The 26,188-nt window shown below is 37.8% G+C and overlaps 1 protein-coding gene across 2 annotated transcripts in view; it reads left to right on the top strand.

Annotated features, from left to right (window-relative positions):
* CYFIP2 (cytoplasmic FMR1 interacting protein 2) overlaps positions 1 to 11,193 on the top strand; it is a gene marked incomplete at its 3' end in the record, with an annotated part of 61,447 nt that extends 50,254 nt beyond the window's left edge. For both annotated transcript variants that reach the window (XM_083353548.1, XM_083353547.1), the window contains 5 exons: positions 3,281 to 3,353; positions 3,717 to 3,811; positions 9,544 to 9,782; positions 10,027 to 10,174; positions 11,026 to 11,193. In XM_083353548.1, coding sequence (XP_083209674.1) covers positions 3,281 to 3,353; positions 3,717 to 3,811; positions 9,544 to 9,782; positions 10,027 to 10,174; positions 11,026 to 11,193 — 723 coding nt within the window. The remainder of the gene's footprint in view (positions 1 to 3,280; positions 3,354 to 3,716; positions 3,812 to 9,543; positions 9,783 to 10,026; positions 10,175 to 11,025) is intronic.
* Between the last annotated feature and the right edge of the window lie 14,995 nt (positions 11,194 to 26,188).

Raw genomic sequence — 26,188 nt, 5'->3', positions numbered from 1 at the left:
ACTTGACTCATCAGGTTAGCACCCAATATTGCTTCCCACATACCTGGGATAGCATCCAGCTCCAAATGAAAAAAAAAGAGATGTATATTCTGTCAGAATATATCTTAATAACTAATGAAGGAATTTGCTATATAGCTTAGGGATGTTCTGAGTTGTAGTTCGGCAAGTTCTGGAGTGCCACAGGTACCAGTTTACAACTCTCTGATATTTCCCTTCTTCCATTAAGATGAAAAACATATTTACCAATTTTAAAGATATAATTTCAAGAAGTCATGCCTATTCTTCTTGTTGCTGGGACAATCCTTCTAATTTGCACAGCATTAAAACTATACTTGAAAGCTCACAGTAGGTTCTCCCTTTTATTGGGCATGTTGTTATTTGAATTGCTTAATAATAGCACATTATTTATTGTGACAATACTATAGTACCAATAATTTGCAGATTGCCAAAGGTGGAATGGAGGTAAGCATTCTGAATCATATGCCAAGAACAATCCTCTGGTCTGGAAGAAAGAAACCGTATTTCTTGTATCCATAACTAAATTATCTAATTTCCCTGACAGTTTTCAGTTCTTAAATGAAGAAGGTGGCATCTAAAATAATTTCTTTGGTTTTTTATGATCACAAGATAAGCACCCTGCATGCAGAATGTATTTTACTGAGTACATTGTATCCAGGGCTTTTTTTCTCATAGAACGCTCAGAACGGAGTTCCGGCACCTTTTTTGGATGGAACCTTGTAGGGTAGGCAAGGCAGGTTGTATGACATGTGTGAGTTCCGGCACCTTTTTCTTTTACAAAAAAAACACTGATTGTATCACTTATGGATGTTTCTTCATTGAGGCCCTGCTGATGACAGGGTGCTGCATCAAGCAGCTAAAACCTTCCCTCTGTGTTGGACGTCCAAAGAATGAAGTCGAACATCCCAGTTCTGATGTGGCCTTTTTTATAAAATAGGAAACAGTGATATCTAATTATATGATTTATTACTTACCATAAAGTATTGCAGTCAAAGTTAAGGCAACAACTCCTTAAGACTCCTCTATAAAAAATGTACATAAAATTACATTCTGTAAATCACTGAGGCTTGAATAAGGGACCAGTGGTCTATATAAAGTGTGGCTGGGAATTGGAGAATTGATCACAACGTTCCAAATGCGTCTTCACTCAAGGGTGTATCAAAACCGCCTCCTTTTGCAGTGTCTTGCCTCCTTGCATGCAGCTATCATGGCTTACTTTGTTGCTATACCGCCATGTAGAGTCATGCAGAATTTGCTGCAATCATTACTCAAGTCTCTGCCAACATTCCTGCTTCCGAGGTCTTGCCTCTTTGTGTGTCTGCAGTTTAGATTAACTCTGGATCGCTGTATGTGTTTTTAAATTTCTTCTCATTTTGTGGTTCCTCTCTCAGCCTCTTCCAGCTCAGTTCTAAGTATGGCTACTTGGAAATAAGTTTGACCTGAGATCAGTAGGGCTTTATTCCCAGGAAAATAGACAACTTACAACACAGAGTCTCTTTTTAGAGTGGTCCATACCAAGAAACGTGCAGCAAATTAATGAAACTTAGGCTTGAATGTATATAGATGAACAGCTGTATTATCCACTGTATACTTAGAGCCTGAAGGCCAATCAAGATCTCCCATGTTTTTAAAAGTAAAAGCAGTTCCTAAAGATTTGAATCTGGCCTATGTCTTTATGACCAGGAGGTTGATCCTTCCTCTGTGCCATCCTGTATTTTTCCCCATTTGACATGTAGGGAGCAGATAAGTCTTCCTTCCCTGTAAGCACAGTCTTGAACCAAATGTCACACAGCTCTTGTGGCTGCTTTCAGATGAAAGAAAGAAGCCCAACAGAAAAATCTTGTGTCGAATCGACTTTGGCACCCAGTCTGGTTCATGTTCTTCTTCCTTTAGTTTGCATCTCTTATTTACTACCAATTGATTCCAAATGAAGTTGATTAAAAAAAGAAGACACCTCAGGAAGTCAGACTCTGTTGAGTGATGCCAAGGAGTCATTTTATGAGTACATCGGAGTGGGCAGTACTAGAGTTCTCAGACCCTCTGTTTTATATTTTTAGGCATTTTCCTGTAACCACAGGGCCCATAGGCTGCTAACATCTTGATTAGAAGTTACCAAATGGTTTGCAACATTATTCCAAATACTCTGTGTCCAGATGTTAGACCAGCCTTTCTAACCTCCAAACTCAGACTGTACGCCTATCAGACTGATCATTGCCCCACTGCGATCAGTGGCCAAGGAAGGGTGTGTGAAAAAGTTACCTTTAGCTATGCCCTTGCTACTTTCCATCTTGGTTTTTTTTTTCAGTTTACCTAATGTTAAGTCTTTGTTGATGCACACTTATAATTAACATAGCCAAAAATGATCCAATTTTCATTTTTTTTCTTTAAAAGGCAAGTTAACAACCCTACTATATAAATTTAATTTATAATATCGTCATGCTATTTTTCAAGGTAAAGCCTTGTCAAAATAGGTTACAGTATAATGTAAGCACATTTTTTCATAAATCTAGGTTCTGGCTTATTGTTTGAACATAGTGGCTTAAATGCAACTAGTTTTTATCACATATTGTAATACACTATGACTTACACACTGTAAGTTTTTGTAATGGGACTTCTCAGTACCAGGTACAAGATGTTCAATCATAATTAAAGTCATGGCCTAGTAGAAAATCTGAAAGTCTGGTACATTCTGGAGTTTTTTTCTGTTAGTGCAAGACATACTACATGTTTTGTTACTGAAACAGGATGAAATTTTCAGGTGTCTTTATAGTTCATATTTTAACAAATCACTCAGAGAATTCTTAAGACTGATTTTAAAAAAGCAATTGTGAGTGAACAAATCAATTAAATACGTCTATGAGGAACCTATATGTGAATACACCTATGTGGAATAATGTAACCACCTCAAGATACATCAACACAGACCCTCATCGTCCTTGGATTACACAAAGGAGGAGGAGCTTGGTTAATTATCAGCAGCCCTTATTACAGTTTTATGGAGAGTACATCATTCAGCAGCAGGGATCAAGAAATCCTACTGCTGAATCAGAAGAAGTAACAAAGCAGAAGCTACAATTTTTAAAACAAGATTATCTTTATTATAAACTTACTTTTGACACAGGTTATGTGTCTGTTGTCCTGGATATTGAGCTAGAATTAAATAGCTTTCTGATCACTATGCCCTTCCCAGTTTGGTTGACAGCTAAACAGTCAATTCTTAGGTAATTTTTAACACCTTTTATTTTTCTTCCTCCTGCCTCAGTCCCAGGAAGAAGTGTGTGATTTGCTGCATGCTGCTCCCTTCCAAAATATTTTGCCCAGGGTCTACATCAAAGGTAAGCAGTGGAGAGATGCATAGATATCAGTCATTATTCCCTAGCTGGGTAGTAGCTACGAAGTTACAGATATTTCAGCTTTCAAAGAATCTTAGATGTAGTTAGCTGTTCATTGCCTTCATTGGACTAGGGGCCCTACTGGCCAATCCACAAGAAAAAGCAAGATGTTTGTGTTAAAATCAAGACCCTCTTGCAAGTGTATTTGGTGTCAGTTATAAGTAGAGACCCTTTTTCACAATTCATTTCCACGATTTTATGTCATACTTGTCCCAGAGTTGGATAATGGTTGGGAGATGACTCTGAAATGCTAGGTTTTTTTTTCTTTTTGCTTTCTCATTTCACTGTTTGCTGCTCGCTTAACAGAAGGAGAACGCTTGGAGGTACGCATGAAGCGTCTCGAAGCCAAATATGCCCCACTTCACCTGGTTCCCTTAATAGAGAGGCTGGGAACTCCTCAGGTAAGGATGACATTGAAACCCATGTTGACTGGGTGCCACAATACGTCACCCAGCCCTGATTCTCTCTCCCCCATCCCTTGACTGCCCTGGATCTCAGGAAGCCTTTCTGGTTTTGTTGCCTGGATTTCAACTGTACATCCCAGAATATTTGTAGAAATATCTCTTGTGACCGAACAAAATCAGTGAAATTCAATGTGGTTCTTATGTAGTTGTGTCCCCCATAATCACCATCTGCCACAATCAGTTTATCATTATTGGCCTAAATCAGAATTATTTGTTGTTGGTTTTTGTTGTTGTTCACATGAATGTCAGGCAAGGCATTCATTCATCTCTTGTTTCTGTAAGTGGACGCTGAAGTTTCAAAGTAGTCATGGACTCCTACTTTATCCTACACCCCTGGCTCCCATTTTTTTCAGAGAGAAATCCTATATAACCAGACGATCTGCTTAGTGCAGATCACAGTGGTCATATGCATCTATATTACCATGGAGTATAAATCCTAGATTTCTCTATCCGATCTTTTTGAACTAACAGACTATTACAGACTGTTGCCCATTCTTGACCCAAGCTTCAGTGTTGAAGATAGAATGTCTCTGTAATAAAGAAATGGAGATAGCCATGTTCTGGCTTGTGAGCTTCAGCACTGAGATGGGTGAACATAGCATTTCAGAAGTTTTGGTACTACACAAACCCAAGTAGATTTTTCAATTTGCCTTCTCATCCCCTGCTCTTATCTCCTTCCTTTTTGCAGCCAAAGAGAGACATGACAGTTCATGTTTTACCACTTGTTGATTGTCATTACAAATATAACTTTTAAGCATTCTACAAATTTTTATTAGATTAAGTATGTGTTTAATGAAACTTTTAAACCACTGTTATTGGTCCATATGTACCCCAAAACATAGCCATTGAATCGTGTTTGAGGTTAAATCCTCATCCCAACTATCAGGAGAAGGAAAAGGTGACGAGGGGAACGTGCTTCTATATCAAGACATTTTCTTGATTCACTTTCTTAGTGTATCATTCACAAGAATCTGCAATCAATCCTGGCATTCTGATGACAACACGTTTTGACATTTGATTACTTGTCTCCCTTTCAAGCGCACATACACAGGCATACACAGCCATTCTACATTTTTGAATACATATTTAAAATGGCCAGTCTGGACTGTTTGCAATTCCAGAAATGTTGGGTTTTCTCCCTGCTTTTATATTCTGTGGCTTGGCTCACTTGCATGAGTTATTTAATCTTTGTGCTTGGAACAGCCCTTTTTTGCTACACACCTGCTCTTTGCTTGTGATTCTTTTAATAGAGGGCTTGGTCTTAAAGCTATCAGCTCTACTAGTTCCCCCCCCCCTTTATGATTTTGACTTTTAAAACCACTGAGATGTTGACATTTAATTTAAAAAAGACACAATACCAGTATGGTACAGGCTATGTGTCTGTCTTATGACTCCCAGTATTCCAATGTTTGTTCTGGATCACAAAATTTAAATATAAATTCATTTCATGGGCTCATTTTTGAACTGATCCTTGTGGAGGACTAAATGAATACAAGGAAGTTTGTGTTTGCCTGTTCCAACCTAGCCCCCTCCAAATGTGTGAAGACAGCAACTCAGAATCCTCAGATATCATGCTGGTAGTTGCTGTCCCTACAAGATGGAGGAGGACAGCCTGTGCTTGGGGGCTTCTCTGTATGTAGTGCTTTGCTCTTTGTCTGACATCCATATAACCAAGTCAGTGGTCTCAGAACAGCAGTCCAGATAAAATTTATTTTATTTTATTTTATTTATTTTAATTCCATTTATATCCCGCCCTTCTCCGAAGACTCAGGGCGGCTTACAAACTTAGCAGTAGCCTTCATTCTATGTATATGCCTGCTTATTAGGGCTTTCACACACACCTCCATTGCTTCTGTTGATTTCAGTGAGATATTTGTAAGCCTGTACTAACTGCAGTCTATGGCACACAAGAACATTTAATTAAACATTTAATTTAGAGTCAACCTAAAGGTGACATGGTGGGAAATCCAAAATTAGAATTTCTTCTAAAAAAAACAATTAAAAACTTCATCAGAGTCCCATATCAAGTGAGGTAACTTGCTCAGCCTTTGAACCCTTTTTAAAATCCTCTTATTTAATCTAAAGCTCCATGAACTGCTAATGGTTAACAGCAACAAACCTCACAGCAGATTCCAATTATAAATATTCCTCATCCAATTATCTTCCTTGATTTTACACTACACCTTAAAGATATAATTTGTTCAGTCTTATACATTCTATGGATGTACAGATTGCTCATGGTGATTTAAATTCAACTGAATCAGTTCAGATTGATTAATACTATGAAAACACAAACGTTCATGGTTGAAGTTAAATCTGTTTGGATACCTCTTAATACAATTATTCAAACTGGATCAGCTATTCTATTTGGAAAGTCAAGTCAAATCATAAATTCTACTGGTTGAATGTTGAAATTTAATATTGCTAATTATCTAATACACTTTACTCATTTTTCAAATAATTCAGGATTACTAAAACAGTAATTCTCACCACCAAACATACCCAGTCAGAAAAATCAGGTAGAATTGATTTCTATGGGAAGTTCTCACTTCACAAATACATACTGCACTATCAGCTGTCTCACATCCAGCATGAAAGTGGTAATTTTAGAGATGATAAAAATATAAAGTACAGAGGGAGATATGTTGTTGGTGATCTCAGCTGATTGTTACTAACACAGCAAAGTCTTGGGCCTTCTTGTTCTTGGATTGTTTGCTTCTGAGTTACACAGATAATAATGTCTGTGGGGAAGCTATCCCATATTTCCATGGGATCCCACTGAGTTTTTCACTACCCTCGTTCTATTCCTAGATTAATATCTCCATTTGAGTTGTATCACATCATACCCTTCCTCTGAAATGCAGATAGGCTTTCCTTAATATTCAAGCACACTGTATGCCCAATTGAGAACCATGTGTACCTCAGCATTTTTTTATGGAAAACTCCGGAGGAATAGGCGTGAAACAATGTAGTTCTAACGGCTATGTCACATTAGTCTCAAGAAAATAACATATTTTTCTTTAATTGTATTGTTAATTTTAGGAAAGGTCCCAGATATAGAATATATACATTTTACATACAATAATTTGATTTGCATCTCTTTGCATTTTCTGTAAAGTTAATTTTTTCCCTTCAGAATGTTCTTATAACTCTATTTATTTATTTATTTATTTATTTATTTATTTATTTATTTATTTATTTATTTATTTATTTATTTTATACACCACACCATCGAAAGCGACTCAATAGATTAGATAATAACAGTAGAACATCTAATCTCAGATTTTCTACGTGAAACAACTGTGGCCTTAGATTTTGCTAATCACTCTTTGGAACTATTGAGAAACATTGTTTGATACTAAATGAATATAATCTGCATTAAAATTATTAGAAAAGACTTGGAGCAGAAAAGAAGAGACTGAAATACTTTCGTCAGTATAATTCCCACTGAATTTTGTGGGAAATTACTTGAGAGGAAATCAGTGTAAGATTTCAGTATAAGAATCTTCAACATGCAAAAGAAGTATATAGACTGGTAATTATTTTCAGAGATTCCCAATATGGCCTGATTTGCATATATTGATTTACTCCTTGGTAAAGTGCACTTATATTCATAGTTTTCTATACCATCTTTTAGCTTTCATTGCCTAATGGTTTAAAAATGGATTGATCCATTACTATCAATACACATACTAATGTTTTTCTTTAGATTTAAACAAGAAGTAATGGGTAACTCCTACCTTAATAGGAGTTTTTTTGAACATAAAAAATAAACAGTACTGAAGTTACTCAACATGTATTAATGAAGGTGCCTTAGCATTTTTGTGAAGCAAATAGATAAAGTCCATCCAGCTGTGCTGTCTTGTGGTCGCAACTGCATTATCAAAGGACTGAAATGGCCTAGCTGTGTGATGGCTGAAATACCTTTAGTGGTTCATTTCATTCTGCCATCCTGCCTCTCATTTGTATGCTGCATATCTGTATTTTCATTGTGCTGCTCTTTCAAATGAAAGTGTAGAAAATTGACAACTGCCATTCTCCAGGCAATAGTACCCATGTTTCCCCAAAAGTAAGGTGGGGTTTAAATATGTGAACAACCGGTTCTCTGTGTGGATGCTGCTTCCGGAAGTCCATTCTGGGCCTGGGCAACACAAAATTAGCTACCAGTTCTGCCAAAGTGGTGCAAACTGGCTGAATCCCACCACTGGCCTATCCCAAAAATAAGCCCAAGCTTGATTTTGGGTGGTGGGTCTAATATAAGTCCTACCCCAAAAATAAGCCCTAGTTTGGGGGCGAGGCAAACACCTAAAAATCAAGCTGGGTTGGGGGTGTGGATCTGCCCCACCTGCCCCGCACCCATTTACCTTGCAGCCAGGCCTCTCCTCCTTGGTCCACTTCTGCAGCCAGGCCTGCATTTCTCAGTCACAGGCCTTTCCAGAAGGTCTGTGCAGCTAAGAACTGAGCTATGGATTCAATCCATAGCTCGGTTCTGCAAGACCTCTGCAGCCAAAGACCGAGCTATAGATGAATCTATAGCTCAGTACTCAGCTGCAGTGGCCTTCCGACTGCAAAATACAGGCCAAAATGCAGCTGCAGAATGAAGCTGCTCCTTTGGCCCCAGAAGAAGTGGACCTGCTGGGCCAGGCTGTTGGTGCTGGAGGTGAGTAAGACATTCCCCAAAAATAAGACCTGGTGCCTCTTTTAGAGGCAAAAAATAAAAATAAATTTAGATCCGGTCTTATTTTCGGGGAAACACGGTATATATTGCCCTCATTCATTTCTGCCTGCAAATGATTTACACTTTTTAGAGTTCCAAAAATTGATATTGTAAAAAAATTATTTTTTGACTATATTTTACCAATCCTTCTAAATTCTACAAAATTTCTATAAAATTGACTTTTCATATCAAAGCAGCGAAAAATAATTGTTCTTATATTATCTCAAAAATGCTTATTCTCTTGTCATCATGACTAAAATACACAATTAAAAATTATTAAAATAGTGCCATTTTTTCCTAGGCTCTCTTTATCATCCGCCACATTATAAGTATTACATGAATTTTGCATTATAGATAATATTAAATATAAGCATGTAATCAGATATGTAAGATCATCCTAAAGAGGAAATGCAAATTCACATAGGCATGCAGATCTGGATTAATAATGTATAATAAGCAGATACTGTTAATATATTTAATAAATGCACACCTAAAATACATGGTCTTATGCAAATTATACTTCATAGAAGTTAAATATTCACTACAGTAAGAAAACATTATTGCAAACATATATTTCACTGTGAGGAATTCAATGTTCAAGAACAATACCATGTGCGGAAAATCAATTTTTTAAAAAAATCCTAATAGATAAGCAAATGTTGGCTCTTTCCAAAATGTCATTTCATTTGAAGAATACCAGTAAAGTAATAAATATTTGGGTAAAATATACAAAGATGTATTAGAAAGTAACTTCCTTAAACTAAACAGCAAATCAGCTCATTGTTCTCAGGCAAAATTTACTAGATTTTAATTCAATCTAAGCAGACTAAGCCCTTTCTTAAACAGGTTTAAGAACAGGTTCCAAACTTTATTGGAAGTTTGGGTGGGGAGATCAATCTGGGAATTCTGGGAAAAATTGGTATCTCATAATAGAACTTTCCTTCCTCATCAGCAAATAGCCATAGCCCGTGAAGGAGACTTGCTGACCAAGGAGAGGTTGTGCTGTGGGCTGTCCATGTTTGAAGTTATCCTGACGCGCATTCGGAGCTACCTCCAAGACCCCATCTGGCGTGGGCCTCCCCCAACCAATGGCGTCATGCATGTTGATGAATGTGTTGAATTTCACCGGCTCTGGAGCGCCATGCAATTTGTGTACTGCATTCCTGTTGGAACAAATGAATTCACTGCTGAGTGAGTAGGCCTGTGTTGAAGGCTATATCCATTCTGCAAAGAGCTGAGATTTTATGACATGTAAATCTATGCTAGTGACTTGATTCCGTATCTTTGAGGCTAGACCTGAATGAAGGCCATATGGCTGTCTTTTTGTTGTATGAACTTCTCAGAATATATTATTTCTTCATAGAATCAAGCAAGATGACTTCCAAATCTTTCCATCATTTCCAAATAATGTCTTCCCTATTATTTTTTACTCTAGACAGTGCTTTGGAGATGGCTTAAACTGGGCTGGCTGCTCCGTCATAGTTCTTCTGGGACAACAGCGTCGTTTCGACCTTTTTGACTTCTGCTATCATCTGTTAAAAGTGCAGAGACAGGATGGGAAGGATGAAATCATAAAGAATGTGGTAAGTCTGAGAGGACTTGGACGCCATGTGTAGGGTTTGTTCCACTAGCTGACTGCACACTCTATACATTGAGCATTGGTGGTTCCCAGAGTTGAAACAGATTTTTTACATATCCCAGGTGGAAACTTGAAAATAGTTTGCTGTCAAACTTCAGAACTTTTACATGCACTGAATCTCTTTCAGCAAGATGACTTTCTGGCCAGGAATATCCAAATTTTGGAACCTTTGACATTCTTTGTGCAAAGCATCTGCTTTACCACTAAGCCATGGATTTTCTCCTGAAATTGTCTTTTTTATTCTAAACAAAGCAGACAATTGTCTACCAGATTAGCACAACTTGTATTTGGGGGATTTTGCATTTTTATGTAGGAGAATTATATAAAGGAACAGTAAGTAGCTCTTCCCAACTGAACTTGGTGATATTTGATGTGGATACTTTGTATATGCATAAAATAAATTCAGGATCTGCTGACCTTGATTAGCAAACAATTGTGTACTTTTGCCTCTATGGTAGTGAGATAAAGAGAAAGAGGAAAAGAAAGACTCAAGGAAGTCAATAATTTAACAAATATAGGTCCACTTGTACATACATTTAATAAAAAAAATAAGCAAATGACTTATCTTTTAGCTCCATTGTGGAAGTATGTAAAGAGATGTTATATTTATGATGCCTTAGGAATAGGGGAGTTTGAAACACTTTTTTCCCATTTAGTCCCACTTAGAGGTAGGAAAGAACTATTCTAAATATTTAACCAGTAGTCTTGTTGATTGTTTTGACAACAGGGTGGCTAAAAAAATAGTAGAGATGGTGTTCATGTTTCCTTATTCCCTGTTTTTGTTTCAATCTCCAGCCACTTAAGAAAATGGCTGACAGGATCAGGAAGTACCAAATTCTGAACAATGAGATTTTTGCCATCCTGAACAAATACATGAAATCGGTGGAAACAGACAGTTCAACAGTTGAGCATGTGCGCTGCTTCCAACCCCCCATCCATCAGTCCTTGGCGACAACATGTTAGGTTTTCAGCCTTGGAAATACAGTGTGAAGATTTGTGTCTTTCGATTGGATATTGGTGAGAAAGAAGTGGTTGGACTCCAACTGTTGGAAGCCAAACAGCTGCAAACAGGTCCGCAGCAAAGCAGACATGGATGGATCCAGTACACAAAGATGCATTTCCTAGAAGACTCATTTGAATGCATGTTCTTCTATATCTTTCTGGCTGGCTTTACCTATAGTGTTGAAACTGTGGTGAGAAGGAGCAGAAAGTGGTTTCCTTCTGAAGTTTCTTTTATTTTCATGACAACCCATAAGCATCTGATCAAGCACAAAAATCTGCAGTCTTCATATGGTCATTATTTTTAAGATTCCAGTAAAGAAGCCCACATTTCAAAATGTTGCAAGTCTTGGTGCACACTAAACAATAGTTTTCCTTGATAACTTAGTTTTGTGGTATAAGTGCTTAAACATTTTGAAATAATGAGTTTCTCCCATTGCAGGTGATACAGAAAAAACACCATCCTATTGTTTTAAAATTGCATGGAATTTTCTACTTGGAATTAACCGGTTTTTGCTGTAATTGTTATCTCGCCTTCTAGATTTACTTTGCTAAGCCAAATTTGGAATTAAGTTTACACTGGAATATTAACACATTTTCTCAGTTTTTGCATTGGCTGACCATGCTACGGAGAAGGGAAAACAAAGTGATGCTTTCTTTCCAATCTCTTTCTTGACATGAATACATCTGAGCTAATATTTGTTTCTTACTGTTAGAATTACAGACAGTCATTGTCTATATGTGATAAACATTGTAATGGCCTCCAGCCCTTAGTGAAGTTAGCAGGCCACATCATTTTTGAAGGTTGATTGGAAATGGGGTTCATATTTTGAGCTGAGCATCTTTTTCCTCTTTGGAATGCTTTTAGTAGAAGAATGAGATTGTTATATTTCTGTATTCCTGAAAAATGGTAATCTATGGTAATTCAAGATTATAGATCCATATTTAGTAATTGAAAGGAAATGCTCTTAAGAATACATACAACAAAATCTTTGTTCTAAGCAAGAGCTTGCCTTCCTTTAATATGTATGGTTTCATTGACATATGAATTCCCAATAGCTGATTTAAAAAATGAATAAGCTTACAGAATGAAGGGGAGGGATAATTTGAGAACACATATGTGCTCTTCTTCATAACAGACCTCTTACTTTCTTCATCCAGGTGATAAATCCATGTAATTTGAATGAGAGGTACTACACATAAGTCAGGCTTTCCATAACAGATATGTATAGGAGAAGGTACGCCTTAAAGAGACAAGACTGGGCAAGAATGATGAAAGAAACAGAACTATTAAGTTAGTCACAATTCTTCCTATCAGGCGAGAAGATCTTTGCAGCTCTAAATATGACAGTAAAATAGATTCTGAGGATAAAAGCTACCCAGTTTAGCAAGTCTAATTACCCAAGCAGAACTTGTTTAATTACCAGAACCAATGTAGCAGGTCATAAAAGGAAAGGGAAGATCTGTTAAGACCCTTAAGAGAATAATTCATTTCTGAGTTTTTTTGATATACTCTAAGGGACCTGATAAAATTCATCAAGCAAGTTCCCCTGTAATTCTCCAGGGCAAAAAGAGGAATTTTAGAACAAAGTTCTTTAACATTTCAGTTGTTCAGATTAATTTTCTATAAAGAAAATATAAGTTGCTCTATAGTTGCTTACAATTTCAAAATTAAGGGTAAAAAATATTAAAGATTTGGACAGTTTTTCTTGTTTGTTGAGAACTACAAGGGTACAGTGCATTAAAAAGTTCCTTTATGTAAATGAATGACAGTATGTAAGACAATAATTGTCTTCTATTGATCTCATGGAGGTTCAATCATTAGAACATCTTGGTAATTTGTTGCTGGTGCCACTTTAAGATAATGATCTGTGAAATTCTTAGAGAGGAGATGTTGGTAGAGGTCTTTACCTGTTATTTAGTCTGCAAGATATAAAGACAGGCTTTTCCACTGTTGGATGTTTCCCAACAGTTCCTGCCTCTTCCATAACAATTGGCTTTTAACCTTATCTTGTTGAAGGCTAGTTTTGCCAAATTTGCAGCCCTCCAAAATTTTGACCCCACCCCTGATGGGGAAGATGCCAAAGAGGGGCAATCTAGCTAAGATTCTTTTCCCCATCATTTAGATTTTAGAAATTTTCATCTGTGCTTTTTCTTCTTTATCATAAATGCATATTTAATTACCCTTCATCAAATGCCAGGTGTTATTAAACCAGAATTACTAACTTTTTTCGGTTTGATAAATATACAAAGAAAAATAGCTTAATGTTCTCTATTTTCAATCTTGGAAGAACATTATGTCCTAAGCAACATCAGCAGCATAACATTATTAGTATTAAGTATGTGGCCTTTCTTAAATCCCTCCTTTCCACTGAAGGTTTACATCTTTTCATAAAAGAAGTTGATGGAATATTGTTTCACATATCATATCTGTTTCCCATGTATAGCTACTAAGGCAGCTATTCAAGTGGCAAGATATTTTTCAAGCTTTTTTCATGCAACAGAAAACCATGATATCAGCAACACTAAGCCCTCTATCCAAGACCATCAAAGCAGATATTCAGATATACAGTTTGCTTATTTGTACAAAGGAGATATTCACCTAATCATACATAGTTTGTTTTTCACATGAGCTCAAACCTTGCCATGCCAGATTCCAGGTTGAATTGAAGTCAACATGTGTGAAAACTTTGTGTGCAAGTGTCTGATTTAGTGTAATATCTCAGGTGTGATGCTGAAACTGGGTTTACCCTTAACATTCATTCAGTGGGTTTGTGGTGGTTAAATAGGGGTCTCTTGTAGTGATGTAAATATGAAATGCTCATAGAATTTAGACTCTGAACACATACAGCAATGGTGAACAAGAATTCAGAGTAGGGAAATGTTCTACTCTTTTCAATCCTAAATTTCTGCTGGAAAAGTTCAAATATTTTGTGGTTTTTATGGAAAGCAAGTACTGCTGCCATCACTCCTTAACATCACTGTTTCTACCACAGTAAGCCTTGATCAACTTAAAAAAAAACACAGCAAAATTTAAAAACTAAACCAAACATGAATATGTTTGTGATTGATTTTGAATTCACTTGACGAGATATGCAGGTGTTCTGCTCCTTGTTCCTTTCTTTTTTATTCTTCTTAAAGCAGTCATTAATTATAATAAATAAATAAAAATACAGCTACCCATCAGAGCAGGATAATGTCACATAATTTTTCCATTTATGTTCAAAACAAATTATCCTGCCAAATTCTCTGTTGTAGGATTAGTATAACATTTTATATCTTGTTTTCTGAAGAAGTGTCTAGAGAACAGTAATTCTAATAAGCATTTTCAATCATATGAAATAGGTTTGTTGGGTTCTGCTTTTATATTACTATTACAAAAGAATTCTCAATCATTCCCAGAAAAAAATCAATGCTACTTGTGGGGAAATCCTAAATATTATCTGTATGTGTGTGGTGCTGAAAAGAAAAGCAGGATTTTGTTGAAGGTAGAAAGTCTCATCGCTGAGTGTTAGAGAACCTCAAAGTAAGTTCAGATCTATTTCACTCAGGTTGTTTAAATAATACTGTAAAATATTGATCCATCTGCTAGAGCACGGGTGTCAAACTCGCCACGTCAAATGACGTGTTGCAACGTATCGCGACTCTTTTTGCATTGCTGGGAATGGGGCGGGTGGGGCTTCGGTATGATGAAACCGGCCCGCGGGCTGGCAGTTTGAAACCCCTGTGCTAGAGACTATTTTTTCCTCTGAGATTTCGTTCTCTGAATGACTTGCCTCATGTTTGTATTGGGCTGCATAGAATGCTATTCTAATTTCCCCTGCTGTGAGATACATTGCAAAATTGTGAAATGTAAATCACTCATCCCAAACTATATGCTAAGATAGTACTCCAACGTTTATGAGGACACCATTTCTGTCTCAAAAAATAATAATAAAGATGGGCCAATGTAAAGCTATCCATAACTCCACAAAGCCTAACCCCATAGAGACATATAGCACAATTGTTTGCCTTGATGAAGTGTGAAGTCCACCTGTGTATAGAATCCATGCAAGGCATAGGAATGGAAATCTTGGTTGCAGATAATGCTTATTCCCACACATTTCAAAAGCATGTTTAGTAAAATTTAAATGTGCACCTATTTTTTATACCAGGTGGTGTTATTCACTTATCAGATGTTGGGCTCATGTTAATCTAAGTACAAAACCATGTATTTCCTGTTCTTATGATTGAGAAGGAAAAGATGATTTTTCAACAGGCAAATAACAGAAAAATTGGGACTGAGAGGCCCTAACTACCTCTTTTTCAGTAATTTGCAACTTTCAAGTTTAATTTTCAACAACCACAAAAATGTTTTGGTGCATTAAAATTATCTGACCACATATAACATATAGTTTGGTTGGTAGTAATTCTTCATGGGAATTAGCAATTTACAAAAATGCTTTATAAGTCCTCTGAACTAAGAAAAGTACAAAACAGTGATTTCTTCAATACATTTTGATTCTCTCTAGCTCAGTTAGGTTGCTCTCATTTTGGTTTTGATGATTTCAGATGGAAAACAATTTGAAATGATTTGAAATGAACATTACGCTTGAATTCTATTCCTTTCCCCAACAGCACTTGTCAGATATATCAGTGCCCATAGTAATTCCCCTGCTTTTCTGTATTACTCTGCATTTCGTTAGTATTGGATATTTGAGAACATAAACACAATCTTTTTTTAAAAGGAAAATATAAGGAAAATCTTTGTGTAATTCTTCCAAATGTATCCTGTTTGTATGAAAAATGTCTTAAGTTTTTTTGTACAATGACTTTACATTTATTTATGGTGCAGTATATTTTCAGCAGTGATCAGCTATGGTGTTTGAATCATATTTGCAAAGCAGCAGAAAATGGTATATATTGTTTTATATTTTTTGTTCTTTCATCATTGGTCAACAGAGGTTTTGTTGCTGTTCCAATGCTTCTCTAATAATAAGATACCTTGCGTACGATGACATGATGATGACCTATATTGCAGTTTCAAACCATGTGTACAATAAAGTTGGGATGGATCTAATTAACAAGAGGGGGAAATTTGAAATAATAAATGTGTGAACACAAGGGTGAAAAAATGACTCCAGCACTTGATTTTGCCTGTGATTTAGGATACAAGATGAATTTCCTTGAATTGGGCATTTCAGAATCACCTGATGTTACAAATAAATCTGGGCATTCCACTGCTGTGTCATGTCTGCAACGTTAAATTGCCACTCATAAACTGGTGATCTTGCAGAATGGCAAAAAGGGAAATGCAAACAGGAGCAATGGTAGGAAAGGGCCATAAACAGTTTTTCCTAATTTTCTATGAAACACCTCTGTGCCTCTTAGGCGAGTTTAAAGCCATGACCCAAACATTTTACATGGATGAGTAAAAGAGTAAAACCTGGATAATTGTTTCCAGGATGAAAGATGCTTACTGTTTGGGAAATAAGAGTTTTTATCATCAGTGTGGCAGAATGTAATGGGGTTTTTTGAATTTAATTTACATCAGATTATTATTAGCATTATTAGCATCACTTTCAATGCATGCATTAATGTGTCATATTAAAGCAATTTACTAACAATCATTGGAAATGTTCTAGGGACAGTCTTGAAGGCTTGCAGTGGCCTTGCTCAGCATTAGGCTTCAAATTATACACCTTTGTAGTGTAAGTGAAATAACAGTAAAATTACTTTCTTTAATATTCACATAAAGGGCTACTGATGATGAAGAAGAATTCTTCTGCTGTGTGATATATTCTGTGTGATATATTCTGGTGGATCAAGAAACTGAAAGTTGCATTTATTAATTCTTTATTTGTCCATTCGGACCATGAAAAACCACACAGGATGAAAATTGATTCATTCAAGCTGCAGTAGTGGAGACGGCTCCTGTGCACTCCTTGGACAGCAAAAGTGACAAACAAGTAAGAACTGTTGTGTATAAAAACAAACATATTACTGAAAGGCAAAATTACAAAATTCTGTCTTACTTATTTAGGCCAAGTCATGTGATCAAACTCACTGGAAAAGGTAGTTCTGCTTAGAATGGTCCTGAGTAAAAAGTAATAAGGCTTCAAAAAATGAAATAAAATTAACCTTCACACTGATTATATACCCTTAAAGCCAACACCAGTCAAGTAAAATAGGTGAAAGAAGTCATAAGATTGGAAAATGTGGAGAGAGCTAGTCCATAGAATTGCAGAGAATCAGGCATGATTGAATAGACAACATCTGCCTGTTGTATTGTTGCCTTTTCTTTAAAATACTCAGACATAAGCAAGAATACCTTGAAGGCCCAAAATGCCCTTTACTTTACCATACTAAGAAAATTTATGATCAAGTATAAAGCTACTATCTAAAATCAAATTGTATTGCAAAAATTCCCCCAGCAGCCATAGAAAAACAGCAAAGCTGTTAATAATATGCAATTCTGTGAAAAAGAACTTGCCCTCTCCCTCTATGGATTTCCTAAATGTATATCTTTAACTGCTGAATGTTATCAAAGCTTTATGTTGGTCCTGTTGGCAAATAACCCTCCCCCCAGATATTGTGCAGGTTTTATTTATTTCATAAAGTTATCCTATATGCAACTTCTTCCAAATTCTGTTTTACTTGTTCATTCGCCTATAAATTAGTAGCTGAGATGAGATTACATTAACTGAGAAAGGTATATACATGCATTCAGCAAATCTATACAGAAGCAAGTATATTTATTTAAGGGTAAGAATTTATTTGTCTTTCTACAAATTTAAAGAGTAACTCGGAGGGAAAAGCCCTAGCCTGTGGTGGAAATGCACTTCAGCTTCTGACAAACAAAGTCAATGGGGAAACCAGATTGACTTCAAAACCGTGGTGCTAATGTTATGTTCGGTTAGGCTTTGACGAGGCAAAGCGGTGAAACGGCAAGCATGTTTATTAAGTAACAACAGAAGCAGCCCTAGTGGCTGCTGAACAGCTATATATACGGTTTGCCTCGAGGCGGCAACCAATAGATTTAAAGTAACAATTCCCGCCCAAAACATAGTTAACAGCTTGGAGACAGGCAGTCTGGGTTGCAGCAACAAGAACCATTAAGCAATCATTCACTTCAGTACAGCAATTAAGGTCACTACATTGTGCAACTGATTGCAGCAATTAAGGCCAATACATTACACCTAACAAGTGCAGTGATTCGCTTAACAACTGTGGAAAGGGAGGTCATAAAATAGGGGAACATTCAACAAATGTCTCGCTTAGCAACAGAAATTTTGGGCTCAATTACGGTCATAAGTCAAGGACTATGGTTGGATGCATATATACACATGGATATGCATATATACATCACTTATGTGTATATCCAGCACATTCCGTATGACACATACAAATTGAGATATCTTTTTACTCCAGCATCAATCTCTAAATTGTCTTTAAGCTAAGCGGCACAAACTGCACATTGCACATAATTAGTCTATGCAATTACAAAAGTGCATTTGACACTTGCTAGACCAGTTTTCCAAGAAGTGGTACAACCAGCATAAAATGGGCATTGCTCTAATACCATTTTTCACAAGGTTTTTTTTTAAAAGTACTTACTGTTAATTGGCTTGAATTCCAGAAGGCAGGAAGCAGGGAGGGTCAGCTTAATTGGAGCAGTCTAAGAACCTGTTCCTTTAGGAAAAAAATAAAAGCTGGCTAAAAGGGAACACCTTACTAGGCTTGTGTGAACCAGCCACTCTAATTACATAGATTTAAAATTTTAATAGCTATTTATTCTGCCTTAATATCTCAATGTTAATTTCAAAACAGTGGTGCAATCTGACCTCATGTTTACATTACTTTATGCAAATGCCTTTTACATCCTTTCAAGAAGCTAAAGACAATCATTTTAATTAAATTTCATTGGACATCTTCAAAGAGAATTTTAAAACCAGTCCATTTCAAAAGATCTTAAACAAGTTAATGTGACTACATGTATTTTCTTTTTCTCCTCATTGAACAATGCAGAATTGAAATCTTCTCTGAGATGGATGGACTTGGGCAGAGATGCTGGATACAGAAATAAGATGTTCTAATGTGTAGTAAAAAGGGTCAAAATGCAGAATAAAAAAGTCAGGAATTGGTTTTCAATGAAGTAAAAATGAAACTAGTATATTGAAAATCGGAAGATGTCTGGTAATGAGTCTGATGAATTACAGATCATGAAAACTCATGCCTTTTAACAGAATTAGTTAGAAGAGGTGCTACCTATAAAAAGTGGTTTTCAGGTTACTATAGGTTAACACAGCTCTCCTCCTATAGTGCCTATGTTATTACACAACACCAATTTGAGTGTCTGACTGATGTATTAATCTATTTCTTTTGCTTAGGCATTCCCTTTGTAATCCAATTTAATCTTTTGAAATGATTCCCTTCCTGTTTTCACACATGCATTAACTTATTTTCATTCTCAGATTTTAGCACTTGAAATGGCCACTCTATTGGTTATGTATAAATATTATTTGAGAAAGTTACACAATTTTTGAATTTTACACAACATTGCTTTGAGCATTTGATGAGAAATTATACCTATATCTTTTACATCAATTAAATTTCAAGTTTTTTTATATGTATTTAACAGTTTTATATACATAGCCATGAACCATAAGCAACTCTGGGTGATGAGGGGTATTCTCAGCTTCCCCAAATCATAAAGTGTGTGTGTGTGTGTGTGTGTGTGTGTGTGTGTGTGTGTGTGTGTGTGCATGTGTGAATATGAATATAAGAAAACAAGATTATGACATTAGTCTTCTGTAATATTCAGCACATGTATTTCAACTTTACGGGGCATTCTTACTTTGGTGAATCTTTTGTTGGTAGCCCAGTCTGAAAGATCAGGAATTTCTTCTTCTCTAAATTATCAGTTAACCTTCTTAAACTGGATCATTGCATTTATTTAATGAACACAAAGGCAATATTTGCTGAAATTCCAGATCAATGTCAGGAAGTGTAGAGCAGAAGAAGTCAATCTGTGGGAACTGAAGGGATTAAACAGCAAGATTCATAAAAGTAAACAGAAGATATACAGAGTGGACTTATTTGATGAAGGTTAAAATATACATGTTGTTTCTGGTAGCTCTTACTTTTTCTTTAAAGGTAAAGGTTCCCCCGCACATGCGTGCAAATGACAAGATTTCAAAAAAATAAATAAAGATAAGTGATGGGAAGAAGATATTTTTTTGAAACGGGGGTTGTTTGGAGACAGTGATGTTACTGTGTTTAAAAATAAAGTAAAGGAATATACAACTGATTTAATTATGAGGTATGGTGCAAAGAACCGTGGAAAGATACATGCTTGACTTTACAAGACAAGATAGAAAGACCTGCACATGGATTAGAGCAGAGGTTCCCAACCTTTTTGGCACCAGGGACCAGTTTCACAGAAGACAATTTTTCCATGGACAGGGAGGCGGGGGGGGTGTTTCAGGATTATTCATTATATTTATTCTAAATTTTCTAAATAAACAAACAAACAAATAATGCACCGTATTTCTATTATTACTGCATTGTATTAGATTAGACCAGTGACTTTCTGCCTGTAAGAAAGTGGGAAGGAAAAGAGGCAATACTAAACTCAGCCTTCCAGCAAAACAAAACACACACACACACACACACCCCAAATTAACCACGAAAGCAGGCAGGAAATTGCCAAAACATGCACTTGGAGCACCATCAAAACAAAAGCAAAAAAACTCAGCGGTCTTAGAAAAGATACAAACAAGAGAGAGATTCCCTTGAAAAGGCAGTGCTTAAAGTGAAAGGTAGCTTCTCCTTGCCCCTATTTGCACCCTGAGAAAGCACCCTCACAAACATTATGCCTTGGGAGGAGAATCCCCCTCCAACGAGGTTTTGGGGAAGCCCCCGGTTGCAACCTGGGCTGGCGCGTGCTTGCCGTGCAAACTTGGAGATTTGCATGAAGGGAGCACAAGTCCAACTGGGGTGCCGAGAGGGGGAGAGGAGGAAAGTGAGGAAGAAGAGGAGGAGGAAGAAAAAGTAGCAGGAGGGAGAGGAAGCAGGAAGAGGAGGAGGAGGAGGAGGCAGAAGAAGAGAGAGCACAAGAAGCAGGAGAGGGAAGGACGCTGAGCTCAGATGTTGCAAGCCAGTTGCAAGCGCAGATGCTGGAGAACCTTTGCACTGAGCAAGCCGGCTTCTGCCCTGCCACTTTCCTGCCCCTGCCCAGACCCCTGTAGATTTGCCGCATGCCTCTATCTGTGTGATCCGCTTCCTAACTGGCTGCAGACTGGGGGTTGGGGACCCCTGGATTAGAGAACAAACAAAAGTATACAATGTCATCAAGAGAGTAAAAGAATGGAAATGGGCTGGTCACATAGCAAGAAGAACTGATGGCAGGTGGACTAAGGCAGTCACAGAATGGATCCCACTTGGTAAAAAGCATCCATGAAAGAGACCTAAAACAAGATGGAGGGGTGACATCAGCAAGTATTGCAGGCCCAATTGGCAAAGGAAAGCTCAAGACCACATTGGCTGGAAACATGCGGAAGAGGCCTTCATCCTGCAGTGGATAGACAGTGGCTAGAATGATTGGACATGTATGTATGTATGTATGTTGTTATTTCTAATAATTTAACAGACTTATGCAGATTAGGACTGAGTGATGAGGCTTCATAATTTTGTTTATAGATTGCAAATGAGATATGAGGAGAAGAAATCTTTTGTTGAAATGTCAGAGAAGATGATAAGGTACTATAATTGTAGTTGATGCAGGGGAAATAATTTCTTATTCATCTTTTTTCTTTAATTTTCTTCTTTCTTATTATATTTTTCTTAGTTTGTATTAGGTTTTTTTATTTTTCTAGTTTTAAACTTTAATAAAAAAATATTATAACAAAGAAACTTTTTATATTATAAAAATGAGAAACTCTAAGTATTAAAAGAAATTCTTTGGATCAGATAATATCCCTGAAGTTTCCTATTCAGACAAGTAACACAGTGGGAAGTATTGCATTAACCTACACTCCAGATTCTTAGTTACCTCAGATTCACATCAGCCGGCTTGCAAACCAGTATTTCAAGTATGGCTACATTGTTAAGAAAACAATGTTCTTTATAGAAGTTTCACTGGGCCAAATTCAAGGAGACTTGGTGGGACTTTTTAATGGATTCAGCTCTTTAAGGCTCCATTCTATTTGGATTCAATGACATTTATGGTGTACAGCTGTACTTTTAATTTAAGAAAGGACCTTTTCTTATCATGACTTTGTTTTAATTAATTATTTAATTCCACAATATTTTAATGAGCTGAGGCCAGAAAAGTCACCCTACATTCTTATCACCTGTTTCCAGCAAAAGACAAAAGCAGGAAATGGCATCAAGCAAACATTGGCTGATCACAGAAATGCTGCAAGGTGAGACATGGTAATTGGGTGGGAGGCTTCAAGCATAAAGCCTGAGGTGGAAAGTAGAGACTATCTTTACTTTTAAAATAGCACCTTTACCTTTGATAATTCTTTAGTCAAAATAGTCTTCAATATCACGAGTGAGGTAGAACTGGCACAATATTTTGTTGGGAATGTACCTCTAAATTAGAACATAGGTTGAATATCCCACCATTAACTCTGGTGTTTACATATGATTCATCTTGTGCTTTTATCCTACAATTGCCTTGCCTGACACAAAAAAATAAATAAAAGGAATTCGAAGGATATTATCTTTTATTGTAATCTCCCATGTCTTTCCACTATTGTTCTAGAAGCTGTTTATCAGCTGGCATCCAATAGGATTGTAAATCCCATGGATGTCTTCATGACAGACCAGCCAAAAGAAACATGATGTGCCTAAACTGAGCAGCAGATAAAACTGATAAGGTCTGGATAAGGAAGTACACATTGGACTTCTTGTGAAACACACTAAAGACTTTTTTGTGTGAAAAATATTCATCTTTTGGGAGTATCCCAATGTAACCAAATAGTTCTAACCTATATATTTGGCACAAAACTATTCTGGCTGTGTCAGTGAAATGTAAATGTTTCAATATGAATTGTAAAAATATTTGTTGGAGACACTGACGGGGGATTAAAGCTAGCAAAGGGATCTCAGTGTTGAACAAATGTGTCAGGTTGTTGCTAAGTCTGCCAGCAAGCCATAATAATGACTAAGGAGAGCCTAAAGCAATAAAGCCTGACTAGTCCAGTCACCATTCTCAGAGTGATAAATTATTTCACCTTGCCATAATATCTTAGCTCAGGCAGTGCTGAACATCTTTTTCTCTACACTGACAATCAGGCAATACCATAGAGCTCACCATACTATAAGGTAAAGGTTCCACTGCACATGCATGCTAGTCATTTCCAACTCTAGGGGCCGGTGCTCATCTCCGTTTCAAAGCCGAAGAGCCAGAGCTTGTCTGAGGACGTCTCCGTGGTCATGTGGCCGGCATGACTAGATGCCAAAGGCGCACGGAATGCTGTTACCTTCCCACTGTAGTGGTCCCTATTTTTCTACTTGCACATTTTTACATGCTTTCGAACTGCTAGGTTGGCAGAAACTGAGACGAGTAACAGGCACTCACTCTGTTACGCGGCACTCAGGATTCGACCCGCCAAACTGCCGACCTTCTGATCGACAAGCTCAGCGTCCTAACCCACTGAGCCTCACTGTAATGACATTTATTCAAATGTTTGATTCTAGCTGAAAATGATGTTTATTCATGTGTCTTGTCTGTTGCTCTTGTATGCCAGATCTCTATTAAGAATGCTAAACAACAGCAAGATTCACACTTAAAAGAAATATTCATCCACCTAAATAAATTGGCATAACAAAACCATCTGAAATGCCAGATCTACCCTGCAATAAGACCTTCTCCATTCACAGTCTAATGATGGGCAAGTACAGGTAGTCCTTGATTTATAACAATTCATTTAGTGACTGTTCAAAGTTACAATGCCACTGAAAAAAGTGATTTATGACCATTTTTCATACTTGCAATCATGGCAGCATCCTCATGGCCATGTGATCAAAATTCAGATAGTTGGCAGCTAACTCATATGTATGACAGTTGTGGTGTCCCAGGTCTTGGGCCGCTCGCAGTCGGTGTTGGCGGGAGGGCAGAGATCCACCCCGAGGCCTCTCACTTGTGGAGTCCCTCAGGGGTCGGTTCTCTCGCCCATCCTGTTCAACATCTATATGAAACCGCTGGGCGAGGTCATTCGTGGTTTCGGGGTGGGGTATCATCAGTATGCTGATGATACCCAACTTTTTCTCTCCACCCCGAACCAACCCAGCGATGCCCTCGCCGTGATGTCCCATTGCCTGGAGGCGGTCCAGGTCTGGATGGGGAGAAACAGGCTTTGTCTCAATCCTGCCAAGACTGAGTGGCTTTACGTATTGGCATCTCGGGCTAACCAAACTATTCCACCTTTAATAATGGGGGGTAAGGTGTTACCCCCCGTTGATAGGGATCGCAACTTGGGCGTCCTCCTGGACTCACAGCTCAACTTTGAAGATCATATAGGAGCCGTAACCAGGGGAGCTTTTGCCAAGATTCGCCTGGTGCGCCAGTTGCGACCCTACCTGGACCAAGATGCCCTACGCACAGTCACTCATGCGCTCGTGACCTCCCGTTTAGACTACTGCAACGCTCTCTACATGGGGCTGCCCTTGAGGACCACTCGAAGGCTTCAACTGGTGCAGAATGCGGCCGCACGAGTTGTGATGGGGGTTTCCCGATACTCCCATGTAACACCTCTACTCCGTGAGCTGCATTGGCTTCCAGTTGCCTTCCGGGTGAGATTCAAGGTGCTGGTAATGACCTATAAAGCCCTAAATGGCTTGGGTCCGGGATATCTGAGGGAACACCTGCTGCCAGCATCAAGCTCCCTTCGTCCAGTGCGCTCGCAGAGAGAGGGTCTTCTCAGGGTGCCACTGGTAAAAGATTGCCGGCGGATAATACCCAGGGGGAGGGCCTTTTCTGTGGGTGCGCCTGCCCTCTGGAACCAGCTGCCCGTGGAGCTCAGGACTACCCCTGACCTACGTTCTTTCCGCCGAGACCTGAAGACTTGGCTCTTTGAGCTCTCTGACCCAGGCTGAGAATTTTAACTGGGTTTTATTTTCAGGGATAATTTAATCTTTTATTTGTCTTTTAACTTTGTATTTTGTATTGGTATGATTTTAAAATGTCCTGTAAACCGCCCTGAGTCCTTCGGGAAAGGGCGGTATATAAATCTAATAAAATCTAAATGGGGAAACCAGATTCACTTAACAACTGTGTTACTAACTGAACACAATGGTTCACTTAATAACTGTGGCAAAAAAGGCTGTAAAATGAGGGAAAACTCACTTAACAAATGTCTCGCTTAGCAACATAAATTTTAGACTCAATTGTGTTCAAACATCGAGGACTTACTTGTACAAGGGTCTGACAAATATTGCAAAGATCTAGCTCAGGCATGTCAAACTGCCGGCCCATGGGCCGGATGCGTCATTCCGAAACAGCGCCCACCCCATTGCCAGCAATGGGGAAAAAGTCGCGATACATCACATGACGTGACCTTGCGAGTTTGACATGCCTGATCTAGCTGGATGAGGGTAGCAAAACTGATCTTTTTGAAATCTGTTCAGCTTGGTTTCAGATCATCTATCAGCTTTAAGGCCAGGAGAAGGGAGATAGGGTTGACCCATTGGGAGATCTTACCTATGACCATGGTCACTGTTCATAGTGGTAGAACTGAGTGCTGATGGGTTAGTTTGGTCTATGAAAACAAGCTAGGAGCCCAATTGTTCTACCAGTCACCCTGCTGCCTAGTAGAATCGATTCCTGGACTTCTGCCCTGACTTGCTGAACTGCTGGTGGAAAATCTCCACCTGTTTATATTGGAGAGCTTCAGCATCCATTTGATGACTGACAGATTCTAGATGTCCTGACCCCTATGGTAAACCCAAAGGTATCTCAGATGATCTTGGG

Source organism: Vipera ursinii (assembly GCF_947247035.1).
Source record: "Vipera ursinii genome assembly, chromosome: 2".
In the NCBI taxonomy this organism is placed as follows: domain Eukaryota; kingdom Metazoa; phylum Chordata; class Lepidosauria; order Squamata; family Viperidae; genus Vipera; species Vipera ursinii.
This window is presented reverse-complemented; position numbering and strand designations above follow the sequence as displayed.